Raw genomic sequence first — 20,256 nt, 5'->3', positions numbered from 1 at the left:
GTAACTAATGTACATTTCAAGGTTGTATATAAAGGGTGTAAAAGTAGACCACATGGCCTACCTGTGCGCAAGCAGAGCGAGCAAGTACTGCGATCGTGTGTGTGTGTGTGTGTGTGTGAGTGTGTGTGTCCTCCAACAGCCAATAAGGGACCACCATTCTAGGTGACGTAACTAAAGGTCGTTTCAAAGTTGGTAATAGGTACTCAGACAGCAGAGAGCTAGCTCTAGGACTCAGAGCAGCAGTCGTACCCAGACAGCAGAGAGCTCTAGGACACAGCAGCAGTCGTACCCAGACAGACAGCAGAGAGCTTTAGGACTCAGAGCAGCAGTCGTACCCAGACAGACAGCAGAGAGCTTTAGGACTCAGAGCAGCAGTCGTACCCAGACAGGATGCGGGGCTCGCCGGAACCGGGCCAGCACCCTGGCTGTGGTCCTGTGGGTCTGGATCTTCCGGGGAGTCGGGGACCCCCGGAGACCCCCACACGGAGTTGCACCACTCACTTTACACAGGTGGTTTGGTTTGTTAGTTTTTTAACGCTGTGCATCTGCAAGAGGCTAGTCATTTTATGACTGTAAAAGGCTGGTTAAACAAAACCGAGATCACATTGGAGCTGTCCCATGTCATGTCTTCATGGCTCCACATCATTTCCTAGTTTTTACTTGCACAAGCAAAAGTACTGTAATCGGCTGTGTATGTCGCTCGGCCAATCAGGGACCAAGAACAGCGATCGGCTGGGTATGTCGGTACATTCCACCAGCCAATGAGAAACAACTGTTCTCGATGACGTTTCAAAATTGGTATGAGGTCAATAGGTGGTATGTATCGGCTGGGTATGTGTGTATGTCGGTGTACTCCACCAGGCAATGAGGGACCACTGACCACTGCTGTATTTCAAACCTAGACAGCAGCAGAGAGCTTTAGGACTCGTACCAGCAGTGGTTGTGGTGAGAGCACCTCATGGTAATTGGCAGCTCGATATAGCTGCATGAATAACTATAGCTATTCATGAATTGTCTTCCTTTTCCTTACTTTATTTTTTCTACTCCACTATACCCGCCCCCTCTACACTCTTCTATGCGACCTCTCCCAGGATTTCCCTATTGGTGCCCTGAAGGTGAACACACAGTACCGGGTCAGTGTTGGGGCGTATGGATGGGCAGGAGAGGGCAGACCTAGTGTTCCCAGAGATGTCAGGACTGCACCACATGGTAAGAATATGCTGCTGCACATGTGTGCACACACACACACACACACACACACACACACACACACACACACACTCACACTCACACTCACACTCACACTCACACTCACACTCACACTCACACTCACACTCACACTCACGGCAGGCTGCAATTAAAAATATTTAGAAGAAATCACACCTGTGTGAAGTGAGAGGCGCTCTTATCATCATACATCATCATGACGTAAAATAGACACTATGCCTATTTGCTCACACACTATGACGTAAAATTCTCCATTCATTGTCAATGGGAATTTAACCTATAAACACAATATTGAACCCCGACCTCCTAATGTCAGGGTGGACACCAGGCGTGTAATGGTTTTTACTGGCGGAACACTATTTTAACGACGTCACACGCTCGCGCAGAATGCTCACATCAAGCACAATTTATTTATGGTGTCGCGTGAAGCGACCAGTGCACCCCTGGTGGGCACTAGCCTGACATCCTGACAGCCTGAACTATTGCGATGCTCCATCTGTTTAGCATTGCTGTTGTTGTCTCTGCCATGCAGGCCAAAAGGCATGGCCGGGTTTTGCATCCTGTCCGTCCATCCGTCCGTGTGTGTCCGTTCGTCTGTGAATGCACAGTTGCACACTCACACACTCCCTGGATGCCAGAGCAGAACCTCTGCCCCACATTTTTCACATAGGCCTGTAGTAGCACCACCAGGACAGTACTCCTACATGGGCCCAGGGCCTGTAATAGCACCACCAGGACAGTACTCCTACATGGGCCCAGGGCCTGTAATAGCACCACCAGGACAGTACTCCTACATGGGCCCAGGGCCTGTAATAGCACCACCAGGACAGTACTCCTACATGGGCCCTGGGCCTGTAATAGCACCACCAGGACAGTACTCCTACTTGGGCCCTGGGCCTGTAATAGCACCACCAGGACAGTACTCCTACTTGGGCCCAGGGCCTGTAGTAGCACCACCAGGACAGTACTCCTACTTGGGCCCTGGGCCTGTAATAGCACCACCAGGACAGTACTCCTACATGGGCCCTGGGCCTGTAATAGCACCACCAGGACAGTACTCCTACATGGGCCCTGGGCCTGTAATAGCACCACCAGGACAGTACTCCTACATGGGCCCAGGGCCTGTAATAGCACCACCAGGACAGTACTCCTACATGGGCCCAGGGCCTGTAATAGCACCACCAGGACAGTACTCCTACATGGCCCCTGGCCTGTAATAGCACCACCAGGACAGTACTCCTACATGGGCCCAGGGCCTGTAATAGCACCACCAGGACAGTACTCCTACATGGGCCCAGGGCCTGTAGTAGCACCACTAGGACAGTACTCCTACTTGGGCCCTGGGCCTGTAATAGCACCACCAGGACAGTACTCCTACATGGGCCCAGGGCCTGTAATAGCACCACCAGGACAGTACTCCTACTTGGGCCCAGGGCCTGTAATAGCACCACCAGGACAGTACTCCTACATGGGCCCAGGGCCTGTAATAGCACCACCAGGACAGTACTCCTACATGGGCCCAGGGCCTGTAATAGCACCACCAGGACAGTACTCCTACTTGGGCCCAGGGCCTGTAATAGCACCACTAGGACAGTACTCCTACATGGGCCCTGGGCCTGTAATAGCACCACCAGGACAGTACTCCTACATGGGCCCAGGGCCTGTAATAGCACCACCAGGACAGTACTCCTACTTGGGCCCAGGGCCTGTAATAGCACCACTAGGACAGTACTCCTACTTGGGCCCTGGGCCTGTAATAGCACCACCAGGACAGTACTCCTACATGGGCCCAGGGCCTGTAATAGCACCACCAGGACAGTACTCCTACATGGGCCCTGGGCCTGTAATAGCACCACCAGGACAGTACTCCTACATGGGCCCAGGGCCTGTAGTAGCACCACTAGGACAGTACTCCTACTTGGGCCCTGGGCCTGTAATAGCACCACCAGGACAGTACTCCTACATGGGCCCAGGGCCTGTAATAGCACCACCAGGACAGTACTCCTACTTGGGCCCAGGGCCTGTAATAGCACCACCAGGACAGTACGCCTACATGGGCCCAGGGCCTGTAATAGCACCACCAGGACAATACTCCTACATGGGCCCAGGGCCTGTAATAGCACCACCAGGACAGTACTCCTACTTGGGCCCAGGGCCTGTAATAGCACCACCAGGACAGTACTCCTACATGGGCCCAGGGCCTGTAATAGCACCACTAGGACAGTACTCCTACATGGGCCCTGGGCCTGTAATAGCACCACTAGGACAGTACTCCTACATGGGCCCAGGGCCTGTAATAGCACCACCAGGACAGTACTCCTACTTGGGCCCAGGGCCTGTAATAGCACCACCAGGACAGTACTCCTACATGGGCCCAGGGCCTGTAATAGCACCACCAGGACAGTACTCCTACATGGGCCCTGGGCCTGTAATAGCACCATCAGGACAGTACTCCTACATGGGCCCAGGGCCTGTAATAGCACCACCAGGACAGTACTCCTACATGGGCCCAGGGCCTGTAATAGCACCACCAGGACAGTACTCCTACATGGGCCCAGGGCCTGTAGTAGCACCACCAGGACAGTACTCCTACTTGGGCCCAGGGCCTGTAATAGCACCACCAGGACAGTACTCCTACATGGGCCCAGGGCCTGTAATAGCACCACCAGGACAGTACTCCTACATGGGCCCAGGGCCTGTAATAGCACCACCAGGACAGTACTCCTACTTGGGCCCAGGGCCTGTAATAGCACCACCAGGACAGTACTCCTACTTGGGCCCAGGGCCTGTAATAGCACCACCAGGACAGTACTCCTACATGGGCCCTGGGCCTGTAATAGCACCACCAGGACAGTACTCCTACAGATTTTGTCCAAACATCACGCAAGTATCTCTATAGCATTAAACAAAACAGGTCTTTCCAATTTTTCATATTACATTGTGATTGGCTAAGATTGGCTTCCAAAGTTAGCAGGAGTGCTTCGTTTTGAACAAATCATGAACACGGCATGCAATTTCTGTGTAATTTGCACACACATTCCCACTAGACTATTAACTTTTTGGGAGTTGGGGGTGCGGGGCAAATAGTGATGCGCAGGTTGACCTCTAACCTGTAACCCGTGGGTTAGGTCAAGAAGTTACATTTTTTGACCCGCACCCACAGGTGGTTTTCTTATGTTAGGTGTAATGTGGAAGGATCCTGCAACATGACAAACACACAGCTTTAGAAAGCAAGTCCGGATTTTGGCATCTGCAACTTGCCTACCAATATTTGCAAGTGCCTTTACAGAAAAACAAGTCGCTTATTATAAGCATACTTGGCAACATTTAAGCCTCACGAATCACATTTGGAAGACAATCAATATACAAACAATTATGAAATGTTTCATTGTTGAATTGTTCCTTTGTCCCAATAGAAACGTGCATGCCCCCATCGCCCCCCACCCAGCCTATAGTTGCAGCAGTATCTGACATGGAGCTGGCATTGTCATGGCAACAGGGAGAAAGTGAGGGCAGTGCACCAGTCCTTCACTTCCTGGTGGCTTACATCAGGTAAGAAATATTTGACTGCTTGCATGATTGACCACTTAAGTCCTACAATGTCCTATGATGAATAGCGAAAATACTGTAGCCGATACACAAGTTCACAATACAAGTTATCCGTAGTCGGGTCATGGGAGTAACAGCTCCACCAGAGTGCTCCAGACTTCCCTCTCCAGAGCAACATTAGTGACTTCCTCCTGGCGGATCCCGAGACTTTCCAAGGCCAGTGAGTCGATGTGTTTCCTCCAACTGCGCCTTGGTCTGCCGCGGGGTCTCCTCCCAGTGGGACATGCGTCGAGGACCTCCCTAGGAAGACGCCCGAGACGCATCCTAACCAGATGCCCGAGCCAATCAAACACTATGTCCTTTTTTGGAAAACACTGTCAAACACAACAACATAGAAATACACAACCTAGACTAGCACAGCCATACCTGTCGTCATTGCGCACGTAAGGCCTCCTGCATGAATACACAAACCTGTTTCCCTAAAGCCTCTTTAGCCTACACACACCTGTCAACATGTGGCAGTATTAAAACCATTCGCAGAGAAATGTGTGGTGCGAGTGGTGACTTTCTTCATCTCATTTAAATATAAAAACTTTGAAATGAAGGCCTACTTCAGCATCAAAGAAATTAAATTGAATTAAAAAAAATTAAGAGTGAAGAGAGCCTACTGTCAGCTGTCCAGCAGTCCAAATATTATTAAATTAAATTTCAGTATGGTAGACCTGAGGTGTTCCATACCAGGCCTCAGGTCAGGTATGGTACACACTACACACACACACACACACACACACACACACACACACACACACACACACACACACACACACACACACACACACACACACACACAGCTAACAAGATTCTTTTCAGCTTCTGAACTTTATGTAATGAGAGAAAAGGATGGAAGAATGGAGAGAGCTGCAAGTGCGAGATGCAAGTGCGATTTAAAATAACCATCCACTTGATTTAGAATGTTTTTTTAAACTATATTTTTATAATTATAGCTATAGTACTCAGTGTAGACAGTCCCTAAAGCTTGGTCTATACTTAGTTGCGCGCTGGTGTCACATATACTTAAAATAGCATCTACAAGCTCACAACATGTTGCAGTGCAATGTGTTGTGAGCTTGTAGATCTGCTATTTTTGATAAACACGCATCCAAGTTTAAATCAGGCATAAAGGGGGAGAGAGAGAGAGAGAGAGAGAGAGAGAGAGAGGGGGAGAGAGGGAGAGAGACAGACTTGGAGGCAGAGAAACAAGATCAAGTGTGTGTGAAGGATTACACATGAATCACTGTCTGTGCATTCATGGGCATACTCATAAAACAAGAGCCATCTTAGAGGCAAATCTTTCCGCCCACACATCAAAGAAAATATCACTGAACACAGACATTGAGTGATGACGGAGATGACCTTATACAACAAAATAGTTGTGGCTTCAGGCGCCTGACCACCAGTACCCAAAAATCTGGACATAGATGGTATAGCTCCAGATGGAAAACAGGAAACAAGACTGCTGTTGTTTGCTATACCGGTATTTTCAAATAATTCTCTGGTTAAATGTTTTTTATGTACGTATACTATATTATAAGGCATGCTTTGTTGAATCGTATCGTTGTTTCACACTTGAAACATCCTCCCAGGATAAATAAACAGAATAAAAAAGAAAGAAAGAAAGAAACTTTAATATCTTTTATTTGTTTTTGTCCCTCCAACTCTGGAAATGCTTTATTTACAGCTAGAGTATTCAATTTCGAATAACATTTGTGTGAAACAGCAAGAAGAGGTCTATCAAAAGATAATCTGCAATCCAAATACTCTAGATCATTCCCTTAAATGGAAAGAGCAGCTTAATCCCCTATTTTCTACCTCTAAATACACAGATTCCCTGTGTGTGTCTGTCCGTCGCCTGCATATCTCGAGAACCGTTTTACTAATCGATTCATACTTGCCGTTTGTATGCCAAGGACCTGATGACATACAGTGCCGAGTGGGAAGTTGTTCGGATCAGTGATTGTCTAGAAAAGTATCTATACATCCACAAATATCTGTGTCTGTCTGCTGTGTGTGCCTTTTCTGTCCATACATAGATCCCTGATGTCATCAATATGATGTCATAGACTGGCGGGTATTGCATAAACGGCAACGGACATTGCTCTAGTCTAGTATGTCAGGGGTTCTCTTCTCAACCTGGGGGTTGCGACCGCTCTGGGGGTCGCCAAATTATTTTCGGGGGTCTCCAGATTATTATTATATTTATTTATTTATTTATTTTGCAACTGAATGGCTGGAAAATGGAAATGTAGAGTTTACATAGTACATGCATAAACGTTCCTTAATGATTATATCTGGTATTTATGATGTATTTTATCTATTATTAAGCTTATTATCGGGTTTAGTGTATTGCATATACCGCTATTAAATATATATTATTGCATTTCTAACCTCTGACACAAAGTTTGTAACTAAACTAAAATATCTGACATTTTCTCCCTGTATAGCCCATGGCCATGGGCTTCACACTATGTTTGAAAATGACACCACTAACTTTGGAATAGTTGTTGGACAAATCCAACAGCTTTGGTCAAACCATAAAATCAAGGCTCTGACAGTATGTTTAATACATTATATGTGGATGTTATCTCTTTCTCAGGCCAGAAATGGACACAGAGTGGACATACATCCGTGAGCCCATCGAGTCTAACTCCATGGTGTTAAAGGGATTAAAACCAGACACAGAGTACCAGTTTGTAGTGAGGGCCGTCAATGTGCATGGAGTCAGCCCGCCAAGCCAAATCAACAGCCCAGTGCACACCCTTGGTAAGAGCATCATTGTGTTGTTGTCGCTATTGGGTGCAAACCTTGCACGTTCAAAAACGTTACTTTTCAGCATGTTCCGATGGATCCAATGGATCCAATTTAGTTACAAGTTTTTTACAACACTTTTTTTTTTTTTTACTTTGTTTTTATTAAGGGTTTTTCAGACACATAATCAAACAAACAGAAACAACAATAACATGGTACAAAGACAAACTTCACAACGAACACAGACATAAAAACAAAAACAAATAAAATAAAAACATAAAGTTAAAATAAAACAAACAAACGGATCATATGAATGCAGTTACATAATAAAGAAAATATAATATTAGAACCTTACTTTGGGAATGCTTTTTAACTTCTCCTTTCCATCATTCTATTATGTTTCACCTCTTGTCCATTTATACAACGACCACTTTTCCCATCTTTTTTCATAGAGGTCTACTCTTATTCTTATCTTGAATGTCAACTTTTCCATGTCCTCAATATTGTCCATGATGGCTCGCCATTGTTTATAGCCTGGGATGTCAGTTTTGAGCCAATTTTTTGTAATTGCTTTCTTTCCAGCAGCTAGAAGGATTTTGACCAGGTATTGGTCTCTCGACTGCACAGATTCTTCGATAAGACCCAAGTACATTACAAGGCAAGAGCAGGGAATGTCATATCCTATTACCTCACATATAGCTGTGTGGATTACCAGCCAGAAAGGTTGTATTTTTGCACAATTCCAGAAAACATGTGTATGGTCAGGGTTCATGTGGTTACACCCTCTCCAACATGGTTGTTGGCTCTTAAGCTGTTTGCTCTTAATTTGGGGGGTTATAAAATACCGTATTTGGTTTTTCCATGCAAATTCCCTCCACTCCTTTGATTGGGTTGTTGTCTGGTGTTTTTCCCACATATCTTCCCACATCTGATCTGGAATTTCCTCACCCAACTCCTTTTCCCATTTATTTTTAACATATACAGTGGATGTTCTTTTGGAATCCATCAAACATGAGTACAAAACAGATATGGCTTTGGGTGTGACTCTACCATATGCCCGTTCCATAATTCGTATTATGGGGTGTATTTCTTCCGTCGGTCTTTTAATGTTTTTGTTATAATAGTCTCTCATCTGTAAATATCGGAAGAAGTCCTGATTAGTCAGGTCGTATGTGCTTTTCATTTCTTCAAAGCTTTTCATTTCTCCTTTTTGAGTCAATAGGCATATGGCTGTCACACCCAAATCCCTCCATTGCTTAAACCTTGAATCAAACCTTCCTGGTTCAAATTTCTTATCATATGAAATCCATTTCAACATACCCAGTTCCTTTCCAACCTTCAATTGTTTCACTATAGAGTACCATGTAGTTAAAGTAAAAGATGTTATTGGGTCCAGGTCTAATTCACTCTTCACGTTCGTTTGAATCCCTCGTTCTCCTATACTTGTATGAATCGGGATTGTAAACCCTTTTACCTCGATGTCCTTCCACTTAGCTATATACGGTAGACTGCACCAGTTAAGGAGTGGTCCCAATTGTGCTGCATGGAAGTACTCCTTTAAGTTCGGAAGTGCCATTCCCCCTTTATTCTTTGGTAATTGTAACGTACTATATCTTATCCTAGGTCGTTTTCCATCCCATATAAACCTGGATATAAGTTTATCCCATTTTGTGAATTGAGTCGGAGGTATAGGGATAGGTAATGATTGGAATAAATATAGCAGGCGTGGCAGGACATTCATTTTAATCGCTTGTATCCTATCACTAAACCCCATTGGATATGTGGCCCATCTTTCTATATCTTCTTTTATGTTATCATCAATTTCTTGATAGTTACTTGCATATAATTTGGACAGGTTTTTAGTTATGTTTATGCCTAAGTACCTAATTGATTTTGCCTCCCAGTTTATATTTATTTCCTTGAGTTTTTGATTCGGCCTACAGTTGAGCATGAGAATTTGAGTTTTAGACTTGTTTAATGTGTAGCCTGAGTATAGACTAAACCGATCTAATGTTTGCAGTAGGTGTTCAAATGATTCCAATGGATTTTTTAAGTGGACCAATACATCATCTGCAAAAAGGCTCACAACATGTCTCTCACCATTGATTTCTATTCCCGCTATATTTTCGTTGTCTCTTATCATCTGGGCCAGTGGCTCTATAAAAAACGCGAATAGGGAGGGGCTTAAATTGCAGCCCTGTCTACAACCTTGTTCTATTTCAAATTTATCTGTCAGAGAACCATTTACCTTTATTCTAGCTGTCGGATTAATATAAAGCGTTTTGATACACTGAATTGCTTTTTCATCAAACCCAAATCTTTCCAGTGTTAGGAATAAGAACCTGTGGGAAACTTTATCAAATGCCTGGGCGGCATCCAGACTAACCATTGCTGCAGGAATGTTATTATTCTTTATTTTGTGCATAATGTGTAAAGTTCTCCTAATGTTATCCTGCGTTTTTCTTCCTGGGATGAAGCCACATTGATCTTCGTCGATCATGTCTGAAATAAAGGATTGAATTCTATCTGATAGGATTGAGGTATATAGTTTGTAGTCGACATTTAGTAGTGAAATTGGTCTGAAATTCTGACAAAGTGTCTTGTCTTTTCCAGGCTTTGGTAAGACTGTAATTACAGCTTCCTTCCAAGAGGGGGGGGTAGAGCCATTTTTTTTAATCCAGTTAAAAGTGGAATGCAACACTGGGGACAGTTCACTTGCAAATTTCTTGTACCATTCTGATGGGAATCCATCACTTCCAGGAGTCTTGCTAGCCTTTGATCTTCCTATTGCTGTAGTGATTTCATCCATGGTTATAGTTTTGGTTATCCTTTTATTTTCTAGTTCACCAATGCTAGGCAAGTCCAATTTATCGAGAAATGCTCTGGTTTCCTCTTCAGAGGAGGTGGGTGATTGGGCATACAGTTCTTTATAGTATTTCTGAAAGATATTCTCAATTTCTCCTTGTTTGTATTTTATTTTATTTGTTTTAGGGTCCATCAGTTTGTGAACTGTTATATCGGCTTGCTGTTTCCTTAGGCGTCTAGCCAATAGCCTCGCTGCCCTAGGGCCAGCCTCATAATAGTTCTGTTTAAAGTACCTCGCTTTCATTTCCACCTCCTGTTGGAGAATTTTATTGATTTGTTTTCTCACCTCAGTCATTTGTGTGAATATTTGTCTGTCTGCTCTTATCTTATGTCTTTGTTCCAGTGTCTTAAGATCAGATAATAGCTGCTTATAATTAGCCAGTTTTTCCTTTTTCATTCTGCTCGAAATTGCAATTAACTTCCCCCTGATAACTGCCTTTAGGGCATCCCATAGTATTGCTGGAGTAGTTTCACCATTATCGTTATCAGTCAAGTAGTTCTGAATGTCGGTTCTGATTTGTTCTACCACCTCGTTATTATTTAACAGTCCAGCGTTTAACCTCCATATTGTATTCCTCTTTCTGTCGGATAAACAGACCTTCATGTAAACGGCACTGTGATCAGACACATCTGCTATTCCAATATCACAACCCTGTATCAATTCTCTATTTTCTTTTTGCGTATAGAAATAGTCTAACCTGCTGTAGACAGAGTGAGTCTGGGAGTAGTGACTATAGTCCCTTTGAAGCGGGTGGAAGTCTCGCCAAACATCAACAAAACCCATTTCTTCCCACGTGTTTTTGACTAATTTTGAGATGGGCTTTTTATTCCTGTTCAAGCTAGTGGTGTCTAAGTCATAGTCAATTACAACATTTAGGTCTCCCGCACACCAGCAAATTCCTTCTGATTTCAAAGTTATGATGTCAAATAATGTTTTGAAAAATTGTTTATCGCTCTCAGGTGGTGCATAAATATTAACCAACGTCACTTTTGTCTCCTGAATTGTTCCTTTAACAATAATATACCTGCCTTCTTTGTCTTTTATTTCTTCTTGGCATTCGAACTTGATTTGGTTAGAGATCAGGATCGCCACTCCTCTTTTACGGGTATTGGTATGCGAACTATAATATGTGTGCTTATAGCCAAATTTCTTCAATTTTTCATGTTCTGATTTGGACAGGTGGGTTTCCTGAAGAAAGCTTATTTGTGCTTTTTCTCTTTTAAGCTTGGTCATAACTTTAGCTCTTTTAATCGGGTTTCCCAGACCGTTGACATTCAGAGACATAAGTTTAATCTCCTGTTTCGTGGTCATATTTGGTTATAGAGTATTCTGGAAAATTATTATGATGATTCCCTCTTAGGTTCCTGTTGCATTCATATACAAAGATCAAAGTAAAGCTGTAAACCCTTTCAACTATATACAAAAACAAAAACACAGATACATATACAGATGTAGACTTCCAAAAAGAGTTGTCAACCTCCTCCCCTTCTTGTTGACCCTCCTGTGGTTTTGTGGGGGAAATCCCTTTGTTGGGAAGGGGCCCCCATCTAGCATTAAAGTTTACCCCTAAAGGTTTACTCATACTAGAATTAAAGTTGCAGCACCTCCCTTTGTACCAACTCAAATTGTTCTATATTCCTTATTGGTAGAAAACAAAATAAATAAAATAAACGTTGAAGGATCTAATAATATGCTTATTGCCTCCCTTCGTATCACACATGTTCTCACCCTTCTATTTATCCACACATGTACAAATCAGTATCCCTTTGATCTTATTTACATTAATTGTTCCTCAATTCTCCATCTACAATGCAGATGGACGACTGGGGAACACACATAGCATGTGTAGACAAATGTTGAAAAATAAAAATTAAACACTTTTTCCCCACCATCAGTCACCCTATCCCTCCCTCCCCCCCCCCACACACACACACACACACACACACACACACACACACACACACACCAGGGGCCGTATATATAATCCACCTTAATATGTTAGATTAAAGCTTCAGTTCTCATACATAATGGTCTTCCTTGAGAGACAAGTGAACCACCTCAACCCCCCTCCCCTCCCCGTGCATACACACACACGTGCGCACGCACGTGCGCATGCACACATCAGGGGCTGCACGTATAATTCACCATGATGTTAGAATTAAACTTCGGTTGTTTAGTACTTTTAAAAGACTGGCGAACTACACCAACCCTCTCCTCCCCACATACACACACACCCCCACACACACCACCCACACACACACATACACACACACCACCCACACACACACACACACACACACACACACACACACATACACACGAGAATGCAAATATCGCACGTTATGTTTCAGTCCTTTCTTTCATTGATTTAACTCACGACCCTATATGTTCCCTCTCTTGGTTACTTATCGTGACTGTATGCTTGCAGCCGTCCTCTCGCCCTTCTCCTCCATGCCGCTGTCCGATCGACTTGTGTCCAGCTGGCCAGCCTGGCATTTCGCAAGCTTTCGATGAGCGTGGTTTCTTTTCCGCCTTCTCTCGTGTTGTTTCTGTCGCCGCCGCCCGTCGCTTCTCCCTCTCCGCCGGCCATCAGACCTCTTTTCCGCATTTCCTTGGTTGCTTCTTCTGCGCTGTGGTACACCACTTTCCCAGTAGCCCAGTGGATCCTCATCTTGTTGTAGGGCGTGTTAAACTTGATTCTCGGGCTTTCCGCATTCAGGACCCTCTTGACTTCAGCGTAAGCTTTTCTCTGCTGTAGTACTCTGTCCGTGAAATCGTGGTCGAAATAAATTCTGTTCTGCCCATACATCACAGTCTTCTTCCCCCAAGCCGTTGATAGCACTGTCTCTTTCACAGCAAATTGCTGAAAGTTAATCACTACTGATCTCGGCGGCTGGTCCGGGTTCCTCTTCGGAGCCAAGGCTCGGTGAGCTCGCTGTATAGACAGTTCAGTATCCACTATTTCTTTTCTCAGCCAATCGTTGATAAATTTCACCATCGATTCACATTCTGATTCAGCGTCCTCTGGTAGGTTATATAAACGCAAATTACATCTTCTGGAGTGCGATTCAACGGCATCCAGCTTGTCTATCATCATTTGACGTTCTTCCAACATTTGTTGCAAAGTGTGGTTTACTTCGGTGCTCCATTGTTCAACCTCTTCAGTGCGTAGCAAAGCGCCGTCCATCTTAGCACGTTGCTCCTTCATCTCCGTGTCGATCTTGGTGAATCTTTGCGTGAGATCTCTGTTGAATTCAATCAGCTTATTATCCATCTGCGTCGCGATTTCTTCTTTGAATGTTCTCAAATCCGTTTTCACCTCCTGCCGTAGGGCGCCGAGCTGACTGTTGATAGCGTCCAAACTAGCCTGGAGGGAAGCCATGCTAATTTCGTTAGCTTCGGGTGTTAGCGTGTCCCCTCTTGTGTCTTCTTCTTGGTGTGTTTCCTCACTTTTCTCGTTTCTTCTTTTGTTTCTCCTTCTCGTGTGCATTTCTCGTTGACTGTGGTTCTTGTTTTCTACATTTATAAGTATCTAGCGTGACATAAATAAGTTGGCTGTGAGAGCTCTCAACTTTATGCGACCGTCCTGTTCGTCGCCATACCGGAAGTCTTTACAACACTTTTAATTGGAATTTGTAAATCCCACAGTCAGAATTAACTACTTTCAAGTGGTGAAAGTAGTTAATGTTTCGAAAGTGGTGTGAGGTTACTCCTTGGTGGGAAATAATACAAGTATACGGTATAATACAAGGGACAGAGAATGTCAGCTTGGCACGTGCGTCATATGACCCTCCAGAATGCAGCCATGTAACCTTTATGTTTGTAGAAGAGGAAAACTAATGTTGTTTATGCGGTTTGCTTTGTTTGAATAATTGATTGAACACGTCAAACACATGATTCATTTTGCTGTAATATGATTTGATTTGGGTGTGTTCTAAATATAGTGTTTGTGTTGATTAATCGTGTATTAATCTAATTATAGTAAACTAATACTATTATACTAAAAAAAAGGATAAAGATGAAGAAAAAATAAACCTTTAGTTTTTACAGTACAATAATGTTTCAAGTTTATTTTGATCAAACATCTGCTACCGTGCTTGCCTATGGATATCGATACTGTTGACTTTGTCATCAAGACTCATCGTAACACATACAAATAGATTACATTAATCAGTGCTGCAGATCAAACAGCAGTGACAAATTAAGAAACTGTGCAAAATTAATCTGGTCTCTGAGACCAGATGAAGATCAGAGGCAGACGGGATGTTACCAAGGGCGGGTCTTTGTCTAGAGACGGACGTAGTGTAGAATCAGGCATTGTGAACTTGTAGGGCCAAAGCATTAGGGCCTTGACACTATAGTGTTCTGTAGTAATCTGTAGCTAGCATTAGGGCCTTGGCGCTATAGTGTTGTAGCTAGCATTAGGGCCTTGACTCTAGTGTTCTGTAGCTAGCATTAGGGCCTTGACGCTATAGTGTTCTGTAGCTAGCATTAGGGCTTTGACGCTATAGTGTTCTGTAGCTAGCCGCCTCCTCCACCAATACGTCCAACTATATTCCCCCATCTCATATCAATCCATCCATCCATCCATCCAATCTAATCCAAGTGCACTTTAAATTCAGCACTATTATTGGACAGTGGTTGGAAATGAACCCACAGAACAGGCAGGGATCAGCACCACAGACAGCACAAAGGATTCAAAGCTTGTGAATATTAAGCAATAAATAACAATAGATTTTGTACCTTGACAAAAGGCTAAAATTGAAAAGCATTCGTCATATATATCAATACACACACATGCTGTACAATCTACAGCTTTCATTGGAAACCAAACTGCAGTAGTGTATTGTACTTGTACAATGTTCTTTAGTGACTGAAGAGCTGCTTTCGCTCTGTATGCTTCACAATGTTCCCTAGACAGCTGTTTTAAATTTACTCACCAGTATACTGGCGAGGTTGGTAACAAGAACAATAGCATTGTTTCGCCATGGTAGGAGTAGAAAGTAATCAAATTTAATGAAGAACATCCAAATCATTCAAATGTGAAAAGAAAGGAAAACTCAGAAGCACAAGGTTTTCACATGAGAGGTCTACGTGAATGTGACGACATTTTCCTAAATATAGGTCAGTGTTAGTTTGTGTGTCAGTGGGGTTTCTGACTGGAGCCTTAAACACATGGTGGTAGATATAGTAGAGCAGCAGAGTCATTTACTTGATTACCTTTAATGTAATGGGATGGAGGGAGGGAACATTGGGTTCTGATTGATATTGAAATGATAGGCCTGATGTTTGCGACACGCACGCAAGCACGCATGCACGCACGCACACACACACACACACACACACACACACACACACACACACACACACACACACACACACACACACACACACACACACACACAGAGAGTCAGCCACAGACATACTTCCCTATCAGTTTGTACACACATCCTTTCTAATCCTGTATGTATTGTCCTGAACTGGAGAGCATGTGGGTGGGTGGAGGAACTGTTCTGTGCCTCTCACGCCCCCACAGTTCAACTGCCGTGATTGAATTAAGCATCTTAAACTCTACTTGTCTGGCCCACTAGAAGAAGCTAAATGGAAATAAATGGAAAAAGAGGGAGAGAGGCGTAGAGCAGTACAGTGATGGAGGGAATCTCACTGTGCTATAAAGAAAGACATTAATGGGAAACTAAATAAAGAATGAGTGACTGAGCAAGAGGAAGAGAGCTAGAAGCGTGGTTTCTCAGCAGGGGGCAAAAGCTGGTTACGTCCAAGCCTCTTCAGACAGGATTAAGAAGAGGACGGACAGCAGACCCTTTGTCCCCACTTTATACATCCAATACATAATCACCACCAGTTGAGCGTGGCTGGTTCCTCTCTCTAGTAAACCTGCTATCAATGGGAAATGGCTGAGGGTGGGCGGGGGCACTACAGTCTGTTACACAACAGCAGATTAGTCCCATACTACCACTAGCACCATACCGGTGCTATACACTTAATGTTATTAGACAGCAGGTCAAACCTTTGCATCAATTCGAACTATCAAAGCAAAGCTCCTTGTATTGACTCGGTTTTCAGCTGAGAGCTCATGTCTTGTGCCAAAGTGTGTTCTGAAAGGGAGATGATCTTAATATACTATAATTGCTGTTAAAACTAGGATTTGACAAGGCTGGGATGAATGATAATCATATTGATAATCATGTCCACTTATTTGTTTTGCAGTTTTGAACATAAATAGTACAAGGGTTATTCTGATGAATAAGCTACCGTACTGTGTCCGTATGTTCAATAAACAGGAAGGTCTGTTATTTAATACTGAATCTATAATTTAATGTATTAGTTAGTACTGTGGCTGGTCAACCATTAAAAGTGTTTCATGACCAACCATGTGCATTGACTATATGTATCTTTGTGACCAGCCTATGGCACAGGTATAGGAGACACCTTCCACTACATCGTACAGCAGCCTGGGTACAGGCTAAGAGGTAGAATCATTGACTGTGCCATTACTGCTCACTATCCTTGTCATACTGTACCAGTATGCTTACATACCCATGGTCATTCGCAGTACAGCCATCATAGAAATGTCCCTATCCCGATTCTATCCTGTATCTAGGTTATTTTGACCCTGGCTCAACGGAGCAACATAACTGAAGAAACAAAGTTGCATAAAGCAAACATTTTCTTACTATCAAAAGAAAAGAAAGAGAGTCTGGCTGGGAGAGGGAAGCGGGGCCGGTTCTAGCCTGCCCCGCTAGGGTGGGCAGGCAGAATACAATTCGGGGGTCAAATCCCTGTAAACCCCGGAAATGCATAGCACGTCACGTGTTTGAATCCCGTTCATGACGACCTTTGCTGCATGTCTCTCTCCTTCTCTCTCTCCCTCTTTCCTGTCTATCTTCACTTGATACTATCAATTATAGGCAAAAAAAGCAAAACAAAAATCTTAAAAGAAAAATATATATAAATGGTACAGATATTTTGTGGTGTCTTTGATATTGACAAAAAAATAATATTCCCATCATTTTTGATTGGGTGGACGCACATTTTGGTCCGCCCCTCCCCCCCCCCCAGAACCGGCCCTGGAGGCAAGGAGAGCTGCTGGGTGAAAATGATGCTTTTAAACTCTTAACATGCCCTTGTCAAGACGCATGGCTGTACTCCTGGTTCACCTGCAACCCAACAGAACATACAGACACAGAGAAAACATTACTACTATGATGGCTGTCCCTGCTACCAAAATCGTCATTAATTGTAATGGAACTCAGCTTTTAAATGATAATATAGTATTCACTATAAGGATATTTCCCCAACTAACCCATATGCATCTCCATTTCACTTGTTGGAATCATATTATTTGCCTTAATTTATGAAAAGATCATTTCAGCTTCTTCACTGCCATGAGCCAAATATCATCTTCCCAATAATCTAAAAGAATGAGCAAAGTTCATATAAATGTCTCCTTTTCCTATGTTCATACTTGTCATTCTTAACAGGTACAGATGTTGGTAGTGGAGATTATGGGAAGAGTTACGTCACACACTCCAACATCAAAGATGAGGACGGCTTTGATATTGACGACTCTGACTATGATATCTTCATTGAAGAGGTGAATTACCCACATTATCATGTGTGCCGCATAACCACATAATCTCTCCTACAGTATGTCTTGCCATCTTTAATTCCCACACTATTCATATTATCTTGTTCTCTTCTCCTATCTCCTCCCGCTTGTCCTTAGCTGAAGCCCCTCCCGGGCATAAATGAAGACAATCAGAAATCCCAACTCCGCTCCCGCTCCGGAACGCCTTCTGATCGGAAAATCGTTTACCGCATGAACACTATGGCGCCTCCTAACGCCACACTCACCCCAGCTTCCTCCACATCCTCCTCCACCCTCCCAGATTTCCGTGATCTGGTCTTCTCAACCACCTCAAAGCAAAGCACCACAACAACAGCCACAACCACCACCACCCCCACCACCACTATCACCACCATCACCACCACTACCACCACCACAAGGTAAGCTACAACTAAGGACAGGTTTTCTTAGGTGCTAGGTTGGGTTGAAAAAAGACTTCTGCATGTCACTCTTCAACTCCAGTCTCTCTATACTACAATTATCAATAAAGGACAGAAATTCTGACAAACGTGATTATACATACCGTAGCATACACCTAATGCTTGCAGAGAATAATTGGATAAAACATAAATTGCAAATCCTTGAATTCCTGCTTATTCACCCTTTCCCACTCCAAGAGGGGGAAATGGATATTTGGCGTCAATTACTTTTTGATATCTTCACACTATTTCTACTTTATAACATATCCGTGGTTAAAAACTGATCTTCCCTCTGATCATGCCCCACTGTCCATTGATGTCTTCATTCTTGAGGAGATACTTTAGTTACACTGTGCACAGGGCTTATGTGTGTCCATTGTACAACTGATTGCTCTTCAATAAGGAACCTGTACAGTACACACATATTAATATTTATGCAGTCATATTGGCCTCCTGCCTCAATACACTCAAACTACCAACAAAGACTACCAAACTACCAAACAAACTGAATTCCAAGAGGATATGGAGCGGCTGTTCTGTCCCCCTGCTGGTGAGCTAAAGAACTCAGAGGATTATAGAGTGCCATTCTTAGATGATCCAATCATTGGAGGAGATGAGATGTATTAGAGCCCGTCCGATGCGGCGATGCCAATTCTGATTTTTGATTATCCTAATCCTAGAGACCATAGATTACAGATGTTTTGACAGATTTTGTGAACACGTGCAAATCTTTCTAATCGGTTTCATGATTTGATTAAAGTTTCTCTTTGAGAACATTTTACTTACCGGTATAAGTAAACAAATGAAGAAAAATGAACAAATAACATAAATAATAAATACGCTATTATGAACTTTATCTTTACATTATTTTATGTAACCACTCAAAGCTACTCTATGTTACCTTTTTTGGTACACTCTACACCAGGGGTCTGCAACAGGCGGCTCTAGAGCACACCCCTAGTGGCTCCCTGTAGCATTAAAAGTAGCAATAAATTATTTTTCATTTATTGTTTCTGTAGGAGGCCAAACGTGACAAGCATTCTTAATATTTATTCTACACATTTTTACAAAATTGGAAAACTTAACTAAACTAAAATTTGCGTCATAGCATGTGACACACTCAGTGCCGTGCCAGCCAGGTGTCTATTATAAACAAACCGGTGGGTGTGTGAGGCTGCTGCCTGCTACGCTGTGGCTTCTACAGGGAGAGAAATAAAGATAGCCGACGAAAAACAGAGGATTTAACAGTTTGTGGACAGAGGCTTTTGCCTTCACAGCCAATGCAGATTGACTGCCTGTATGTTTATGAGAAGCTATCAAACAACAAAAAAAGTAACGTTGAAAGACATTTCCAGGGAAAGCATGCTAAATTCTGCTAGTTTCGTTGCAACCCGGGAGATAATAAAGCTTGGCAAGCTGCATTATAATGCGTAATTTTCTTTGTGGCTCCAGATAGATTTTGAATTTATTTTTGGTCGAAAATGGCTCTTTCAACATCTTGGGTTGCCGACCCCTGCTCTACACTCTGTATTTGGTCTCCCTGCTCTTCTATTGAGAAATCTAGATGTCTGGTAAGACCACTACTGGTTGACAAGTGGTACTGCGGCTGCCTGAACAAGCAGGGCGTGTTGTATTGGCTCAGTGGTACATAATTCAGCTCTTGCACAGAGGACCTGGGTTCAAATCCCTGATAGGTCATGAAGGTTCACAACATGATGTATTGACCATTTTTGACAATAATG

The 20,256-nt window shown here is 43.4% G+C and overlaps 1 protein-coding gene across 1 annotated transcript in view; it reads left to right on the top strand.

Annotated features, from left to right (window-relative positions):
• The window catches only part of egflam (EGF-like, fibronectin type III and laminin G domains), a 44,792-nt gene that overhangs the window by 8,330 nt on the left and 16,206 nt on the right, over positions 1-20,256 (top strand). Inside the window, exons 5-9 of the mRNA XM_083784299.1 lie at positions 1,092-1,209; positions 4,644-4,779; positions 7,430-7,596; positions 17,950-18,062; positions 18,195-18,475. Of these exons, the coding sequence (XP_083640425.1) occupies positions 1,092-1,209; positions 4,644-4,779; positions 7,430-7,596; positions 17,950-18,062; positions 18,195-18,475 (815 nt within the window). The remainder of the gene's footprint in view (positions 1-1,091; positions 1,210-4,643; positions 4,780-7,429; positions 7,597-17,949; positions 18,063-18,194; positions 18,476-20,256) is intronic.

Source organism: Protomyctophum parallelum (assembly GCF_964188405.1).
Source record: "Protomyctophum parallelum genome assembly, chromosome: 15".
Taxonomy (NCBI): domain Eukaryota; kingdom Metazoa; phylum Chordata; class Actinopteri; order Myctophiformes; family Myctophidae; genus Protomyctophum; species Protomyctophum parallelum.
Note: the sequence above shows the minus strand (reverse complement) of the source record. Positions and strands in the feature narration are given on the sequence as shown.